The following is a 17,680-nucleotide window of genomic DNA, read 5'->3' as shown; positions in this document are numbered from 1 at the left end:
CTCACCTTTCACTCCTCAGTCTGTCCCTCAGCCCGACCCCCAGGTAGTTCCCCAGTCTCTGCCTCAGCCGAATCCTCAGGCCTCGACCCCTCAACCATTCTTCAACCCTCTGAGCAGCACACCTTTCACTCCTCAATCCTCGGGTGGTCAGTCATCTGGTCAGTCATTTGGTGGTCAGGGCTCTAGGGGCTCTCCAGGAAACGGCAATCCCGGCACCCAAGCCGGTCAGCCCGCTCAGCCTATCATCATCAATAACAACCCCCCTCAGGCCGCAAACACTCCAATATTTGTCCCGCCGCAGAGTGGAGAAACCGCCCAACAAAGAGCCAATCGGTTAGCTAGGGAGGCCGAGGCAGCGCGCCAGGCACAGGCAGCCAGAGATGCCCAAGCGGCCAGAGATGCTCAAGCGGCCAGAGATGCTCAAGCGGCTAGAGACGCTCAGGCCGCTCGAGACAGGGACGCCGCCAGGCGAGCACAACAACAAGCGGATGCCGCGAAAGCACAGCAGCAAGCGGATGCCGCCAGAAAAGCGCAACAACAAGCAGATGCCGCGAAAGCACAGCAGCAAGCGGATGCTGCCAGAAAAGCACAACAACAAGCAGATGCCAAGAAAGCACAGCAGCAAGCGGACGCCGCCAGGAAAGCACAACAAGACGCCGATGCTGCTAAGCGCCGCCAACAACAACAGCAACAGCAGCAGGCTGACGCCGCCAGAAAAGCACAACAACAAGCGGATGCCGCCAGGAAGGCACAACAAGACGCCGATGCTGCTAAGCGCCGCCAACAACAACAGCAACAGCAGCAGGCGGACGCCGCCAGAAAAGCGCAACAACAAGCGGATGCCGCCAGGAAGGCACAACAAGACGCCGATGCTGCTAAGCGCCGCCAACAACAACAGCAACAGCAGCAGGCGGACGCCGCCAGAAAAGCGCAACAACAAGCGGATGCCGCCAGGAAGGCACAACAAGACGCGGACGCTGCTAAGCGCCGCCAACAGCAGCAACAGCAGCAGGCGGACGCTGCCAAGCGGAAAGCGGACGCCGACAGGAAAGCCCAACAAGACGCGGACGCCGCTAAGCGCCGCCAGCAACAACAACAACAGCAGCAGCAGCAGGCGGATGCTGCGAGGCGGGAAGCAGACGCTGCTAAGCGCCGCCAACAACAACAACAGCAACAGCAACAGCAGCAGCAGCAGCAGCAGCAGGGGCAGAACCCGAGGCAGCCATCTGGTACCTCGCCGAGGCAGCCATCCAGTGGCTCGCCAAGACAGCCTCAGCAGAACCCGAGGCAGCCATCTGGTACCTCGCCGAGGCAGCCATCCACTGGCTCGCCAAGACAGCCCCAGCAGATCCCGAGGCAGCAGACATCTCCTAGGTCGCCACAGTTTACAGTACCTCGGCAGCAACAAGCTCCTAGGATGCAGCAGAACTCCAGACCCAATAACGGACGGCCTGGGCGCAGGCAGTAATGTGCATGAGGAAAGACGGCTTTAGTGTCGGAGATATCACGAAATAATGTTGGCAATGAAATTGAGTTGGCCAAGGGCAGGATCGCATGTATGATGCTTTGTTGTTTGGTGTACGCCATTCATGACATTACGAAATGTCAAATGTGCGTTGGTGAGAAATCAAGGTGTGCCCAAGGCACGGTGTGTGACTTTTTTGCTGTCAATTCCATATTTGGCATCATGTAGTTAGTCTCATTAATTCATCTAATTCTTGAAAACCCTGGCCTGATCGCGACGTGACTGCTATTGTTGGACCGTTGAAATGATTTGTCGGTAGGTAGGGTGCTTGAGAAGCGCGGAACAATTTCCAACTTGGCGACAAGATTGGATGAGCCTCTTCTGTCGTCTTCCAACGTGATCACGTGGGCAGCAATAAATTCCAATGGCAATCAATGGGTTAAAGTGGGTCCACTGGAGCTTTGTCTGTCTAGCGCGCCAGCGAACGCGATCGACTTCCGAAGCTCAATCAAGCAACTGCACCATTTGCGACGAACGCCTGTGCCTGATAATTTGTGTCACCTCCATTTCGATGGACTATCATTCCAATCTTTACTCGAGGGTTCTATCTTAACCCAACGGGCTCCCACCATCTTCGGGCTTTGATTTTCTACTCTTACAGAGAGGTTTGAGCTTGAGCACAAGGCAAACAAGCGGGTCAGGCCTCTCCATTTCAGTCATCTATCTCCTGGCCCAGGCGCCAACATTATGAACATCAATACCACGGGTTGTATTCCATCGTGATACTATTGTTCTTCATGGAACAACCGCTATAAATATCCATACCATGGCATCCGAGAAGCACGCTTCATGGCGTCCACTCCCAGTCTCACATCACGCTGTACCCAACCTGTTGGTCTCGGCCGCCTTCAGCACCTCACCCGTCTCATACTCGGTCTACATCACCGACCTCGCCAACGTGTGGCTTGAACGTCTTGACCGCAGAGCCATCCTGCTTCGATCTTTGGAGGAGAAGACCAGCATCGACCCCAGCGACGACCCCGAAAACTTCAAGGAGCTGTTGCACCGTATCGGCAGCGCATTTGACGCAGAAAACCCCCACCATGCTGACGCAAGCCTGGCTCTCACCTCTGGGCTCGAAACCCCCACGGGCGGCGTCAATGACTTGATCCTCGAGGTGACGTGCATCTTGCCAGCGGGCCTCCAGCCGCTCAAGTGGCCCATCAAACTCAAGCACGGTGGTGCTTCGGCCGTGGCAACCGAGCTGGTCCTGCCCCTGGTTCAGGCGCAGATGGCTCGACAGTTGGAGCTTGAAGCTCTCCTCGCTGTCATCAAGGAGAAGGACGGCGTTATTTCCAAGGTGCTTGACAAGCTGGACGGCATGGGCGCCAGGCTGGATCAGATCTTTCCCGCCCTCGCAGCTTCCGGCAAGAGGAAGATCACGAGAGCGTTTGCAGAGTCCCGCGTTAAGGGGCTTGCACCATATGAGAAAGATGATTTTTTGCAGCAAATCGGCCAAGCTGACGGTGAAGGGAATAGCGACCTTTTGCTGGATGGACCGGGGCAGCCAAAAGATGTCCAAGACCTAGTCAAGAACGTTTTCGGAAGCAGCTCGGGACTCAAACATCACTCATCGCTCGACTATTCTGATTCTCCAGCCCTCAACAACTGGTGGAAGGACTTGGGCGAGGGATCGGGCAAGATCGGCAAGGCTGTTCTGGTAGAGAGAAACATATCTGGGAACGGATCCAACGGGAAGGAGACCCCATCGCCAGCTCCATCTTCGAAACGGGCAACTAGAGACCGCAAGAAGAAAGACGACGAAGACGATAATGACGATGACTTTGAAGTCCAAGCTACGCCGCCACATTTACTGTCTGCTCGCAAACAAGGGACAAACAAGAGAAAAAGCCCGCAACCCGTTTGTGACGACGATGCATCAACAGCTAGTGAGGTAGATGACGATTTCGACACCCAGATCCCCGACAGCAATCCTCCACCCGAAACTCGGACCCCGACTAAACCCAGGGCTACAGCACCGGCCCCAAAACCAACCCGTCTAGGGACCATCGGAAAGAAGAAGCAGCCAGAGCCGGAGCCGGAGCCGGAAGTCGACCAGGATCTCGATGCAGCCACTGAATCCGGCTCTGAAACCGGATCAGAAAATGAAGAGCCCGTTGGAAACACCAAAGATGATGACTCAGACACTGCCTCTGATGCCGAAGATGCTTCCGATTCCGAGCTGCCTCCGCCAAAGCCAACGGCCAAGGCCAAGAAAGGGGGCCTTGGGCGGATTGGCGGGCTCGGCAAGGCCAAGAACACTAGCAAGGCCAAGCCTGCTGAAGATGCGGGGATGACAGAGCCTCATCCATCTTCCAAGACCGCGGCAGGCGAAGACGATACCGAGTCCGACGACGCCACTGCACGGCCTGGTCCAAGCAACAAACCCTCCAAGCCGGTCAGGAGACTGGGTGTTATCGGCGACAAAGGTGCCGCGAAACAACAAGCCTCGACGGCGCTGTCGGGTGATGTCGTAGGTGACAAACGAGGCCGCCCGGCTTCCAGAGATGAGAACAAAGAGCCAGCTGCCAGGGAGACGTCAGAAGAGCGTGCAAACCGAAGGCGGGAGGAGCTACAGCAACAGCTAGCCAAGAAAGCTGCGCAAGGGCCGGCGAAGAAAAAGAGAAAGTTTTGAGGAGATGGGCAAAGGTTTCCAACGTCGCCAACCCATCGCGCAAACATGCATATTGAAGCTCTCCCTGACATGTAGTGTGACGAAGGCTTCTATTTCCGCGCCAAGATGCCTTTTTCCACGAAACAAAGGCAACATTGAACTTTCGACTGGCGCATGCTGAAGCTTTCCGTGCATTGAAACGAGCTTGCGGAGAATGGAGAAACCACAACAAAGTAAGCTAGTGATCTATGCCCAACCTTGGAACCTTAGGAAGACCGTGTGCGATATCAGGGCTCCTGAGATTCTCCAATGCGGAGAATATCCAGTCAGCAGTTCGTTCAGCTTGTCTTTGCCGTGACTCCTCTTCTGCCTGCCCAGAGTCTTGTTGTAATCATCGCCCTTCGTACGTTGCTTTTGTGTTGAGGAGGTATATCCAACAGGCTTTGAGCGACGTGACGAACCCAAGCGGGGCTGCCTTTGCCCTTGATATACAGAAGCACCAGCGGCCTGACTGCGCCAGCGCGGCGTGAGGGCCACCATTTCCGATCTTGGTGAGCCCAGCACTGGTTTTCCTGTGGTTCTTGTTCTTGCCTGGTCCAAAGGTCTGGGCTATATGATCAATTTCAGCCGGATGGCCTCTAGTAGCTGTGAGGGCCAGTCGCCCATCGCTACGTTGATAAGTCATGGCTTGAATGCTTGATTCGAGAAGCAAGGTAGCTGAAAGCTCCGAGCCTTCTCGCCCCATCAGGTTGTAGCATATAATACCATATACATGCCTCCAGGGATACGCAAGAGGAGTCTATCAAGTCTAGACCAAGCACCTGTAAAGCGCGCCCACAGTGGTTGATGTCCATGTATGCGAGAGTCAATGTGAGTGTGTTACATATAAAATATCGGATAGCGTCGAGCAACTACTGGGTCGGGTTATTGTTGAATCGATGTTGAATCGAAAGACATGGCGTTTTTGTCTATCTCGATGGTCTTGTCTGATTGAACCGGCACAAACAATGCATGATGTGGACTTTGCTCTACCATCAAGTCTTGGCCATCTGGCAGGTTTAAGCAGGATCGTATGCAACTGTATCCTCTCCTCCTTTCTAGTCGCGTTGAACGGCCAGCGCGAATGTTTGGTCGATTTGGCAAGACCGGACGACGAAGTAAGGCAAAGCCAAGGCTTAGTATACCGGAGTGGAATGTATGGCCCAATAAAACAACATGTGGATATCATTTGGGTAACATATTGCCGATTGTTTTAGAGATGTGCCGGCATTTTGATCCTTTGCTATGGAATTTGTCTCCAACAATTCTGCCATCTCCGCATCGCAAAAGTACAGTATATATTTTTATGATTTTTTCATGGCATCATTGGACAAATCGATCTTTTTTGCTTGGAGGCTGGGTCCAGCGAATCACCTAGGTAGGTATGTAGGGATGTTTTTGCGGTCGTTGCTTCCGTCGTACAAATCACTTTCCCTTTCCTGACCTGGGCTGACAACAGAAATTGCACCTGTTTGGCCGGTGTGGTAAGTAACTAGGTAAGGTAAGTAGGTAGGCATGCTTGTTATGGTAGAAAAAAGACAGCAGCATACCAGGATTGGACTGATGGAATGCCAAGAGCAGCCGCGTCGTTGCAGGTTGTAGACGGCGCATTAGCTAATGATTTTGGTCCGGTTGGACGATGGCTGCGAATTTTGGTCACCAATTCGATTCGTCTGCCGGTCAGACTACGACCGATCCCGGGCCATTGGCACATGTAATACGAGTCATTATCATTTACAGTTGACCGTCATGTAGCATTAGAAGCACAGTATGGTAGAGCCGGTCATCAATCCGAGCTCCTGGTTACAGACGTACCTGCCCGGTTAGGTAGGCACGATGGAGCGCCTTCTTCCCTTGGTCGCTTTACCCAGGCGGCACTTGTGTTTGGGTCTGGGGTGATTTCGCTGCCTTGTTCAATCAGCAGGTTGGGAGGGAGTTATGTATTTGTTCAATCCTTTGTTTCTGTCTTGGTAACCGGGCTCCATATTGTCTACAGTAACCACATTCCCACAATGTCGATGTGATCTTGCCCAAGATAATCCAACTCACTCAGTTGCACACGGCTGTCATCACTTGTCAACTCCCACCCTCCGGGAGCCTGAGACATGCAAACACCTCTCATCAAGCTCTCCATTTCTAACCTTCATCAAAACCGCCAAATGCTGCTCCTTTGTCAAATCCACTAGGCTCACAGCTCCTGATAGGGCTCTCTTTCGTTGCGCATTTCCCCTACACCCATGACGCCAACGCACTCCCCTCATGTTTGTCCTCGGCCGCCACAAGATGAACAAGAGAATCATCCGCGCCCTCCTCGTCGCTTCATCCATCTTCATCTTTAGTGTTCTTCTTACCTCGGACCATCATGACTGGCCATTAAATCTTCCCGACCTTTTTGTTTTCCCATTCGGGTCAACTGGACATTCCCTACCAACGGAGCCACCGGGCGCATGGGCAAATCACCCTGTCGCACTCCTTCACGAACGAGCGAAACACAGCTTTGATGACCTAATTCGGCGACAATCACAAACTGCCGAAGATGCGTCAACCGAATACAAGCGACGTTACCGTCGCGACCCTCCCCCTGGCTTCAACGAGTGGGCACAACATGCGATGCAGTTAGGTTCACCCATCATCGACGACTTTGACATTCTCTCCCACGGCATCCATCGCTTTTCTCATCTGAGTGCCATCGATATACGCCGTCGCATGGAGGATGCAGCTTACGGAAATCCAAGGGTTGAACGATGCAAGTTTCGCAACAACAATGGTCGAAAAGAGTTTGATGGAGGATGCCGGCACTTTGCACGCCCATTGATGGCGCTGCTGGACAGCGCAGACGCTCGTCACCAGGTACCAGATCTTGATTTTCTGATCAACTTCCTGGACGAGCCATCAGTCTTGGTTACCCAAGAAGCGAACTCGTCATGGAGCCAAAGCGATCCCATCTTGCCCTGGGCGGATCTCTCCCATAGTCCGATATCTGCAGTGGTCAACAGTGCATGCAGCTTGCTTGCCGGCTTACCCAAAATTCCGATTACAGATTCAGCCGCCCCAAGACTTGAGACGGATCTAACATCGGAGGTGCCGTTGGTCCAAGATGTCGCCCAGGCCAAGGATCTTTGCCAGAATCCGAACTACACATCAACTCAAGGTCTTCTCATGTCCCCTCCAACATTTAAGCATATGGGCTCGCTAGTGCCTATACTTTCACAAGCCGCGCCAGCGCCGTTTGCCGACATACTATACCCAGCGACGCACTACAGCTTACGAACTAGTCTGTACAATGGGTGGTGTGACAGAAGATGGAACAAAAAGAAGAATGCCGTTTACTGGGCTGGTTCCTCAACGGGCGGCCACTGGTCAGACGAGGATTGGATGCAGGGGCACAGACAAAGGCTAGCAACGTTTGGCTTGGATCAGGGCTACGCCGGACGAGAGTTTGTGTACCTGCGTCACGCGCCACCGACCAATGGTGGCATAAACAACAATGGCGGGTTGGAGTCTTACCACGCAGGCGCCCCCGACATTTCTGTATACGATGTGTCACTTACCAAAATCGTGGGCTGCGCGTCTGAAAGTGCTTGTGATGCCCAGAGACGATTTTTTGGTCTGCCGACAGATGGCAGCAAGTCACCTAGTCTTCATCGGGAATCACGCCCCTTCCGGTACAAGTTTGTGCTCGACATCGACGGCAACAGCTACAGCGGGCGCTTTTACAGACTCCTTGCATCACACAGCTGCCCGTTGAAGGCGTCTATCTTCCGCGAGTGGCACGACGATAGACTTGTACCTTGGCTGCATTACATTCCGGTTGGCAGTCCCCCTGACGAGCTACCAGAACTAGTGAGGTTCCTGACAGAGACCGGAGACGGCCAGAAGATTGGTCATGACATTGCGGAAGCAGGACGAGAATGGCATGGCAAGTCCATGACAGCGATGCATCAGGGTCTTTACATCTACAGGCTCATGTTGGAGATGGCGTGGCTTTTGGACGAGAGAAGGAGCCCCATCCAGTGGGGCTGACGCTATGCGATTCGGGTACGAGTCAAAATACCAGAACAGACAGCTGGCGTCACTTTGAGACGGCGGGATGACAAAAGGTTGGTTAGGCATGGCCGCATGGGTAGAAGATTCACGAGACCTTTGTACACTGACGATGTGATGGGACACGGTAACGAAGATAATGATGCAATTTGCAAACTGAAATTGAAAGCAATACCTGGACAGTGCCAGATGTATGGTCATCCCGATGCTTTTTGAACGCCGAACCAAGTGGGACAGACTACTGGCAAATGCACGGGGGCAGGAAGGGGAAATCAAGATCACCCACCTCGTTATACATGACAGTCCCAAGACTTACCTCGAGTACATGGAAGACGCGCGGTTCCCTGGACGGTGGTGGTCCTCCCTCGGACCCATCTCGACGTCCTGGACCGCAACACCAGCCGAGGTCGGGTTCCGGTAAACTGCAGCCAGGCGGACGGCAAAGACGGCCATGAGCACGGCGGTGACCCACTGCAGAGCCTCGACGGCCTGTCCGCGGCCGGCGGTCCTGGACGCGCCGCTCAGGCCGTCGTGCACCTCGGTGACGGCCCACTTGACGGCCGCGACGGTCTGGGTGGTGGACAGGGCCGACATGAGGGCGAGGGCGACGCCGGCAAACAGCAGCGCCAGCGCCGCGCGCCGCAGACGCCAGTAGACGGGCTCAGACGCCTTTCCGGCGCTGCGCAGACGCCACAGCCCACCCAGGGCGGCCAGGGCAGCGACGAAGGCGATGCCCACGGCCGGGAACAGCGGGGCCAGGATGTCGCGCTGCAGGTCCTTGGCGGTGGCGATGAGGGAGGAGGGCAGCGCGTCGGAGGGCGAGGGGTTCTCGAGGACGCGCGAGGCGATCTCGTCGGGGGTCAGGCCCAAGGTGGAGGTGCAGGCCTCGCCGACGGTGGCGTTGGTGCGCGCAAAGCACATGCCAAAGTAGCCGACGCGGATGCTCAGGTCACCCTCGGTCAGCGACACGAGGTACAGGTTCGGGATGCCCGGGGAGGTGCCCAGGCAGCCGGCGATGACGAGCACGAAGAATAGGAAGACGAGCAAGGGGAGGCCGTAGACTATCCAGTCGAGGATGGCGAGTGTGCCGATGGGGGTTTTGGGTTTGGCGGTGGTGGTGGTTTCGTTGGCGTTTTTCCTGCCCGTCAGCTTTTTGATGGCTGACCAAGCCTTGAACGGTGATGGCATATTCGCGGATTATAGTCAAGTGAAATGGGTGTTGTGGTAGATCAGATCGATGTCTGTAAGACTCTGCCTCTGAATTAGTCAGGTTGAGTTCTTTGAGGGTTGCAATTGAATAATGAATGTAAAAACAAAATGAATGAAGCTAGAGAGAGAGAAAGAAAGAGACAGAACGATGATGGTATATATAAAACCCTTTTGGATTTAATCGAGTCAAGACATTGTTATTTAGTTGTGGTTGTGTCCTTGTGAGTTTTATTTATTCGCAGGACAAAGAAGTTTGATTTTGACTCAAAACTTAGTCTTGCTTAATAGCTCTTTACAACCACACAAAGAGCCTCGAGCCGTGTCTTTGTCATCTCAATGCTCATGACGGTCAAATGCCCAGCAAATAGAATAAAGAGCGGGCAACATGATAGGACTAAACTGTCTAAATTTAGTAAAAGTCTTTGTAGATGAATCCCGAATTGGTACTTTTTTATCGAGATTTTGATTATTTTGGGAGTATACATAGCTCATCGTACTTGAACATCAAAACTATACATATACAAAAGAAAGATCAAAAAAGTCGTTCGCTGCACCCAGGTGGCTGTTCTATGAATTCCATGATGGCCTTTTTTTGTGAACACATTTACTATTATCAGATCGTGATACTGTATACATAGGTCAATGGCCCATCACCGCTGCTTGTTTGTACGCTTGGATATGATCAGGTCACTAATCATGAGCATGGATTGTTGGTAAAGCAATAGGGTCTACAGATATAGAGCACGTGAGCACAATTTGCTAGGTTTTGCGATGGATAGGAAAAAAACACACAAAGGAAAGCAGAAAGGCGTCGGATAAAAAAGGCTCACTAGTCACTACATGGGGACATGATCAGCGAAATGACGAGCTTTTGCGACCGTTGGTCGCGCGGGAGTTTATGAAGAGGAAGGAGCTCAGGAGTCGGACGGGGAGGGAAGCCACCGAGAAAGGAAAGCGCCGTTGGAGACGAGGAACACCGAACTCGGAGCAAGGCCTTGAAACCCCAAGACGCAGCTGCAAGTACTGCAGAAAATGCAGGTATGTACCTACCTAGGTACCTATGGTACCAAGCCAAGGAGCGCTGTGGTGATGGGGACAGGGGGCAACCATCTTGGCAGTTGGCACCAAGGCGTCAAAGGTCGTCACGAATACCAAGACGCTGGTTCCGTTTCGTCTCATCCACCCCCTTGAAGCGCCTCTTTTCCCCTTTTGACGTCAGGACTGTTGATGCTGTGATGGAATCTGCAGGAGCCCGATGATATCGATTTTTTTTTTCTTTCTTATTTTACTAGGGAGGGCAAGATTGGTTGTCGGGAGTCCGTATGATGAATGGGACGAATCAAGAACGGGTTGCCTTGATAATGCAGTCAAGCAAAACGAGGACATGGAACATAGCTGGACCAAACTTTGTGTTTTGGGGTTTTCTTCTTTCCTGATCGGCGCTCAATCCAAATGTGATGGGGAAAAAAGTCACGAGCAGGAGAACTGCGATATCAGGAGTCGATGCTCCGCTTGCCTCCATCAACAAAACTCCAGCCGCCAGAAAAGAAAATAGATTACAGCCCCAGGGTAGGTGGATGCAGACTGGAGACTGCCCCACGGGAACTTGGCGCTTCAGTCATGATGCAAATAGGTAGTTGGGGAATAGCACAATCCCATAGAGGGCGATGGGATTCGGGCAAGTTTAGGCCTCTTGTTCATGTAATGTACTGTATGTATGACCAAGGTTTTCCCATTGCGCCTCTGTTCTAAATTCGTCGTCCCCACCCCCCAGATGACGAAAATATCTAGGGAATTGGATTTGCTTTGCAGAATGCAATGCAGAGAAGAAGTGCATTCGGATGCCCGACTCTGTGATCTTTTTTTTTTCTCTACTCAAGCAAAAAGACTTGGCTGCTTGGCGCACGAGCTCTTGTATCCCTCCGGGGGGGTTGCAAGTGGCGCCGAGGTGGATATCCTCGGCGCCGTTGCGACCCCGGATTGGGCCAGCAACGGGCCGGTGCCAACCAAAAAGAACAAGAGATTATCGGGCCAAGGCCCTGGCGGTAACAGGATACTTTCGCAGAGACCAAATACCAAGAAAAGAGTCGCCCAGGACGAGCCAAGGTATTGTCCAAAAAGACCTTCCAAGAGGCCGCCCCTGATTCACATTAAAGCCAAGCGTACTTGGCAGCAGGCGGGCTTGGAATTTTGGTGGATTTGATGGGCTGGGCGAGACGTCTTGGGGAGCGCGGGATGTTTTTTGACGGTGCACTTTGTTATTTTTTTCCCCTCTTCTTTTTCTGGCCCCAAAAACCCTCTTCATATGGGCAAACCCTTTTTTCGCATCTCAATTGAGAATCTAAACACGGAATAAAAAATAAAGCACGGAACGCAGCACGTCGAATTAAAGTTAGGCGGGCGCCCATCAAACAAGGAGGCATGTATCCAGACTGGTGGCATTTCGTCCAATTGGCAGAAAACAAGGATAAAAAAAAAAAAAAAGTTGAACTCCCCCATTGTCAAAACAAAATTGGAAAATGCCATGGCCCGTAAACACAGTACATTTTATTTCCCTGAAGCGCTGATCCCGGCCGAGCCAAGGCTATGCCTGAGACTCTCAGCCTTGGGGCTACGGGTACGTTGCCGTTTTCCGACACTACTCTTTTGTTGCCGTACCTTTTGCCCCGTGAGCTAGCCACTTTTGCCAGGTACCAAGCTTGGTTCTTTATTCGTTCCCATCTTTTTTTCTTTCTCTTTATCAAAGTCTCCGATCGCGTCCAAGAGTTACACTCCAGACTAGGTCCTTGTCGCAGCAGTGGAGTCGCACCCCTATCGCCCGGGCAAACTTGCTTTGTCTCTTTTTTTTTTTTTTTTTTCCATCTGTTTGTTATTTTTTTATTGTCACATTTGTGTTTCCCCTTGGAGATACGATCGACTTTATCTCCCAGGTCAGCAAGGTCAGACGGTGTACTACCACATTCTACCGTCACCTGCGGTCCCCAGAAAACCCACCCCCCAAAAAAAATAAGAAAAAGTGGCGACTTTTCGGGTCCCCCGTTCGTCGACGTTCCATCGAAACAGCGGATGCCGTTTGGAGTTCCAAAGCCACGAACTGGTTCAACTACGGCGTGTCTCCATTTGCTGGACGAACGCAACGCAAAACATCAAACCAAAAGAAAACCCGCATTTTTTTTTATCTCTGGTCCTTTCTGGCTCTAGTTGACGCGAGAAAGAATAGACAGACCCCCGTCTCCCTCCATGATCGACACAGGGCGTGTGCATGCTGGCTGGCTGACTTTATCTACCGCAACCCTAAGTTCCTTATAAGTCCTCATGGAACTTGTTGTCCTCTCTGCTTCGCTTTCCTTTTTGTATCTGTGGGTGAGATGAAGGCTATTGTTACGTCTTTTTCCTTTCCATTTTCCTTTAGTTTAGGCAAGAGTTTTACCAAGCCCTTTTTTTCTTCTTTTTTTTTCTTGGGTGCTCTTCGCTTCTCTTTTTTTTTCTCCCTTTTTTCCTACACACTTCATTTCACGAATTCTTGGCCCCGGTGGTTCAAGGTTCTTCCATTCTATCTTACGTTTTTTTTTCTCCTACCCGTCTTTGCCCTACTCTTTCTTGCTTCCTCGTGGTTGCGGATCTTCATTTCCTTGTGTGACCGTTCCGCCCACGTGCCTCGGCAGTTTCTGGGCATCCAAAATCGTACCACGTCAACGCAAGTTGGGCCTTGGTATCTTTTTTATTTCCGGAGCGAGGACGACACTTGTCTGTGTCTCTCTGTCCACCCTAGCGTACGTAGCCAAACTCCTTGTCCTTCTCACGCACCTATCTAGCTTCTTGGACCAGACCCTCTTCGACCCCCCATCTACGCAGATCGAAATGGTTGCACCTTGCTAGTGTCACTGTTACTTTTTGCTTGGGCTAGAAGCAATGACATGCCCTACTTTGGGGAGGGATCTGATCCAGACTCGGCCGGCATTGGCCATGATGACTGAAGCTCATTTAACCTCGATCTGGACTCTCTTTCTGATATGGCGTTTTTTTTTTTACTCTTTAGTGAGGACTTTTTTTTCTCCCGAGCTTCAAGAGGAATCTGAATCGATCTCAAGGGCAAGAAAAAAGACAAGATAGTTCAACATGCCTTCCCTCGACCCCAGCGAGTTGAACATCATCCTTGCGGTGCTTGGTATGCATCCCCTAGACCCAACTTTGTCCACACCAAGAAAAGACCCTTTATTTTATACGTTACCAACCAGCAACTTGGAGGGTGGTATAAATAACAAAGAAGCTTCTGCAGCCAAGCCAGTTGTGGTCTTGGTCTTGGTCCTGGTCTTGGTGCACAGTTGTGCCACCCACACCCACCTACAACCTACACTTTAACTTTACACTTGGTTACATACAATTCCATGATATTGTATGTGAGGATCCATCTTGTTAACCATTTATGTCTCCTACTTTTAGGTGCTTTCACAATCATCTATGGGCTGTTTTCTGTTCTCATCAAGCAAAGATGGTATCTCGGCGAGGCTCGTGAGTAACCCAACTACATTAATTACCCTTGATCCTCCCTCCCTGTTTTTTTTTTTTTTTTTTTTTTCTTTTTCTGGCCTAACAAGATGCCACTCGGCAACCACCAACAGTCCCGGCCATGCTGGTCGGCATCATCCTCGGACCAGTGGCGGCCAAATTCCTAGACAACACGCGGTGGGGACCGGGGTCGCTCAGTGAGCAGGACAAGAGCGCCATCACGCTCGGGTTCATGAGGGTCATGATCTCGGTGCAGCTGGTGATCGCGGGGTTCCAGCTGCCGGCCAAGTACGCGGTCAAGAGGTGGAAGGACATGGCGGTGCTGCTGCTGCCGACCATGACCATCTCGTGGCTGTGCACGACGGCGTGCCTGATGGCGACGATCCCCAAGCTGACGCTGCTGGCCAGCCTCGTGATCGGGGCGTGCCTGACGGCCACGGACCCCGTGCTGAGCCAGGCCGTCGCCAAGGGCCCCTTTGCCGACAAGTACGTGTCGCGGCCGCTGCGTGAGATCATCAGCGCCGAGGCGGGGGCCAACGACGGCTTCGGCTTCCCGTTCCTGATGCTGGCGACCTACCTGATGCGCAACACCGAGTTCCCGGGCCTGGTGCTCAAGCCGGCCGAGGAGGGCCGCGGGGCGGCCAAGGAGGCGGCGGTCGAGGTTGCGCACCGGCTCCTTCGGCGGGCGGGCGACGTTGGGCGTCTGGACGGCGGCATCGGGGCGGCCATGAGGGACTGGCTGCTCGAGACGTGGCTGTACACGATCGTGCTGTCGATGGTGTACGGGGCGGCGATCGGCTTCGGCGGCGGCAGGCTGATCAAGTTTTGCCTGCGCAAGAAGTGGATCGACGGCGAGAGCTACCTGCTGTTCCCCGTGGCCATGGCCATGCTCATCATCGGCACGGCGGGCATGCTCACGACCAACGACCTGCTGGCCTGCTTCTGCGCCGGCGTCGCGCTCAACTGGGACGGCGAGTACCTGGCCGAGACGGAGGAGCGCCACGACGAGGTCAACTCGTGCATCGACGTCCTGCTCAACTTTGCCGGCTTCATGTACGTCGGCGTCATCATGCCCTGGGCCAAGTTCCACGATCCCGAGGGCACCGGCATCACCCTGCCGCGCCTGATTGGCCTGGGTTTCATGGTGCTCTTGTTCCGCCGCATCCCCGCCATCATGGCCACGTACAAGGCGATGCCGACCTGCGTGTCTGGGTGGAAGGAGGCATTGTTTATGGGTTATGCAAGTTTTTTTTTTTTCTCTCTCTCTCTCTCTCTCTCTCTCTCTCTCTCTCTCTCTCTCTCTCTCTCTCTCTCTCTCTCTCTCTCTCTCTCTCTCTCTCTCTCTCTCTCTCTCTCTCTTCGCCCCCACTAACAAACCCCACAGTTCGGCCCCATCGGAGTCGGCGCCGTCTTCTACGTCGAGCACACGCAGCACCTCTTCCCGCACGTCGGCACCACGGGCGACGTGGTCAGCGACGACCTGATCAAGGCGCTGGTGCCGTCGGTATACTTTCTGGTGCTCTTCTCCATCGTGGTGCACGGGCTGTCCATCCCGGCGCTGGACTTTGCCTACCGCACGGCGGGAGTCAAGCCCATCACCGACGACGCCGTGCAGCTCCGCCGCAAGTCGGCCGCCGTGGCCACGCCCGCCAACGCCCGCGTCGACAGCGCCGAGCCCGAGTACTTTGTCGCCTACAACCGCTTCAGCCGGCCCGTGCTCACCCAGGACGCCGCCGCCGCCGTGCGCTCCAACCGCCGCACCGTCCTGTTCAACGGCCAGCGCGTCGACGGCCTGCCCACCGCCAACAACAACAACAACAGCAGCAACAACGGCGCCTACTACCCGCAGCAGCCGCAGTACCGGCAGCAACAGCAACAGCAACAGCAGGCACCCCCCGGCAGCGCCATCATGTTTGCCCCCACCGACATGCCAAAGACGCCCGTGGATCAGAGGTCCCGCCCCGACTGGGAGGAGGACGTCGATCCCATCGAGGAGGAAAAGATCCGCGCCCGTCTCCGGGCCGCCAGCCTGCAGAAGCTGGGCTAAACTCTTTGCCAAAGCTGCGGTAGATGGATTTTCTTTGTTTGGTACCGGCATCTAGCCAGCCGTTGCAGTCGTGGTGGTCGCCGGCCACTTCCAGGCTAGATCTGAGGACACTAGTTAGAAGTCATCACTCTCCCTCGAGGTTGTGTTATTTTTCGCAAAGGGAGAAGAAGCGAAACATGTACAGTACTTTAGACACGCACGTTGGTGCTCACAGTCCTTACCTTGACCAAGAAGAAATTTCATACATGTATACAAAAAAAGAAACAAAAAGAAAAAGAAAACCTGAGGTGTGTAGGTCTTTGGGACCTTGGCTGACTCGCCCAGGCCCTGCCCCTGAGAAATTGCAACGTCCGGATGGATTTGTCGTGCTCAACAGTACTATGGAGAACAATATAGCTGTTCAGTGTTGCTTCAATCTACATTTCTAGCTTCATACATCAATATCTATTGCCTTTTCTATCTTGAAAGTTGCTATGGTTAATTCAAAGTGACTATGATGTGGGCGTCTTTCTACCGGTAACTTACACCATCAGCTGCGCACCTACTCAGGTCCCCAGCCCTCTCCCAGTCTCTTCGTCACTATACCTAAACCGGCCAAGTCAGCGGGCGGGCGGCTCCGAGGAACCTGGCAATGATCCAGGACCTCGGAGGGCTGGCTGCTTCTCGAGAAGCGGCTAGACCCGGGCAGAATCCTTTTTCACTCCCGGTCCCTGCTAGTGCTCAAGAGAGGAGGGTGGCAGTGGGAGGGGCGTCGGGACGAACCCACCCCCTCCCTCGGCGTTGAGGCCGTAAATGTAAAAGCCCGTTCCCCGTTGCGGTCGACCCCGTCACTTTGATGCATCCCGTATTTGCTATACTTGTCCGAGAGAGGAAAGGCCACGTTGGAGGGAGGCTGAGGCGGTGACTAGAGTATCTGAACAGCAGCCTTCCACACTGCCCATGATTCAAGGAGGAAGAGTGCTGGTGACAGGTATAAAATCCGGGTCTTTGGGATCATTTCCCTTGAGGTTTTTGGTGAAGCCACCACCGACACTCGCACTGCTAAAGCATTGGTGCTTGAATCTCTGAATAACTGAATTATACACTGATTAAGCTCATTGATTAAGCTGACGAGAAGGGCAGGAAGGACAAAGTAGAAACTGATTTAATGAACTGTATACTGACCAAGTAGGCAGTTATTTGAAAAAGAGATTAAATGTTTAGAATACAGATGATATGGAATTTAAAATCAACCAACTGATAGCCATTTGGTCTAATAATTTGTACGTTAGTCATTGAACCTGTATAAACAGACTAAATAGTAAAAAGAGTGCAGCATCAGTCAGGCCAAGGAATAAATGTAGTTGCCTAGCCACAAGTTCACAACTGTCAGTCTGAGCTGCGCATTTGCAAGTTTGCGGGCTTTCATACTTCATCTTGGATTCTTGGCAGACTTGACCGATTCTCGCAGTCGTTCCAACATTCACCATGATCACGATATCGAGTGGGTTGCGTGCCAGACTGCCAGTACGTTTGAAAACCATTTGTTTCTCGTCTCGCCAAGCTCGTTCGCGTTACCATCCAAACTACCGCGTTCGGTCCCGTTGGGCAATGCAGGCCCCTTTTTGGTGTCCCAAGTGACGCAGCTGCGCAGACAAAACAAAAACGCCCCCCCAAAAATACCGGATGATATAGTCCACCACCCCCCTACCGC

At 53.1% G+C, this 17,680-nt stretch overlaps 6 protein-coding genes across 6 annotated transcripts; 4 read left to right on the top strand and 2 right to left on the bottom strand.

Moving 5' to 3' along the window:
* The first annotated feature begins 1,956 nt into the window (after window positions 1-1,956).
* Window positions 1,957-5,225, top strand: MGG_01857 (uncharacterized protein). The gene has a single exon (XM_003714831.1). The coding sequence runs from the start codon at window positions 2,292-2,294 to the stop codon at window positions 4,158-4,160; it is 1,869 nt and encodes a 622-aa protein (XP_003714879.1). The 5' UTR covers window positions 1,957-2,291; the 3' UTR covers window positions 4,161-5,225.
* Window positions 5,226-6,437: 1,212 nt separating this feature from the next.
* Window positions 6,438-8,201, top strand: MGG_01856 (uncharacterized protein; the record flags this gene model as incomplete). The annotated part of the gene is made up of 1 exon (XM_003714830.1): window positions 6,438-8,201. The coding sequence occupies one exon, from the start codon at window positions 6,438-6,440 to the stop codon at window positions 8,199-8,201; it is 1,764 nt and encodes a 587-aa protein (XP_003714878.1).
* Window positions 8,202-8,534: 333 nt separating this feature from the next.
* MGG_01855 (uncharacterized protein) lies at window positions 8,535-9,410 on the bottom strand (the record flags this gene model as incomplete). The annotated part of the gene is made up of 1 exon (XM_003714829.1): window positions 8,535-9,410. The coding sequence occupies one exon, from the start codon at window positions 9,408-9,410 to the stop codon at window positions 8,535-8,537; it is 876 nt and encodes a 291-aa protein (XP_003714877.1).
* Window positions 9,411-10,127: 717 nt separating this feature from the next.
* On the top strand, window positions 10,128-11,634 carry MGG_15783 (uncharacterized protein; the record flags this gene model as incomplete). The annotated part of the gene is made up of 4 exons (XM_003714828.1): window positions 10,128-10,144; window positions 10,233-10,469; window positions 11,093-11,142; window positions 11,312-11,634. The coding sequence occupies 4 exons, from the start codon at window positions 10,128-10,130 to the stop codon at window positions 11,632-11,634; spliced, it is 627 nt and encodes a 208-aa protein (XP_003714876.1).
* A 1,489-nt stretch (window positions 11,635-13,123) lies between these two features.
* Window positions 13,124-13,399, bottom strand: MGG_15782 (uncharacterized protein; the record flags this gene model as incomplete). Its single annotated transcript, XM_003714827.1, has 2 exons — window positions 13,124-13,306; window positions 13,358-13,399. The coding sequence occupies 2 exons, from the start codon at window positions 13,397-13,399 to the stop codon at window positions 13,124-13,126; spliced, it is 225 nt and encodes a 74-aa protein (XP_003714875.1).
* Window positions 13,400-14,061: 662 nt separating this feature from the next.
* MGG_11124 (Na(+)/H(+) antiporter) lies at window positions 14,062-15,987 on the top strand (the record flags this gene model as incomplete). The annotated part of the gene is made up of 2 exons (XM_003714826.1): window positions 14,062-15,144; window positions 15,325-15,987. 2 exons carry the CDS (start codon window positions 14,062-14,064, stop codon window positions 15,985-15,987), a joined length of 1,746 nt encoding a protein of 581 aa, XP_003714874.1.
* Window positions 15,988-17,680: the final 1,693 nt, after the last annotated feature.

Source organism: Pyricularia oryzae, chromosome 2 (genome assembly GCF_000002495.2).
Source record: "Pyricularia oryzae 70-15 chromosome 2, whole genome shotgun sequence".
Lineage (NCBI taxonomy): Eukaryota > Fungi > Ascomycota > Sordariomycetes > Magnaporthales > Pyriculariaceae > Pyricularia > Pyricularia oryzae.
This window is presented reverse-complemented; position numbering and strand designations above follow the sequence as displayed.

Excerpts from the sequence above, each read along its gene's own strand:
- MGG_01857 (XM_003714831.1), top strand. The coding sequence starts at position 2,292 with ATGGCATCCGAGAAGCACGCTTCATGGCGTCCACTCCCAGTCTCACAT.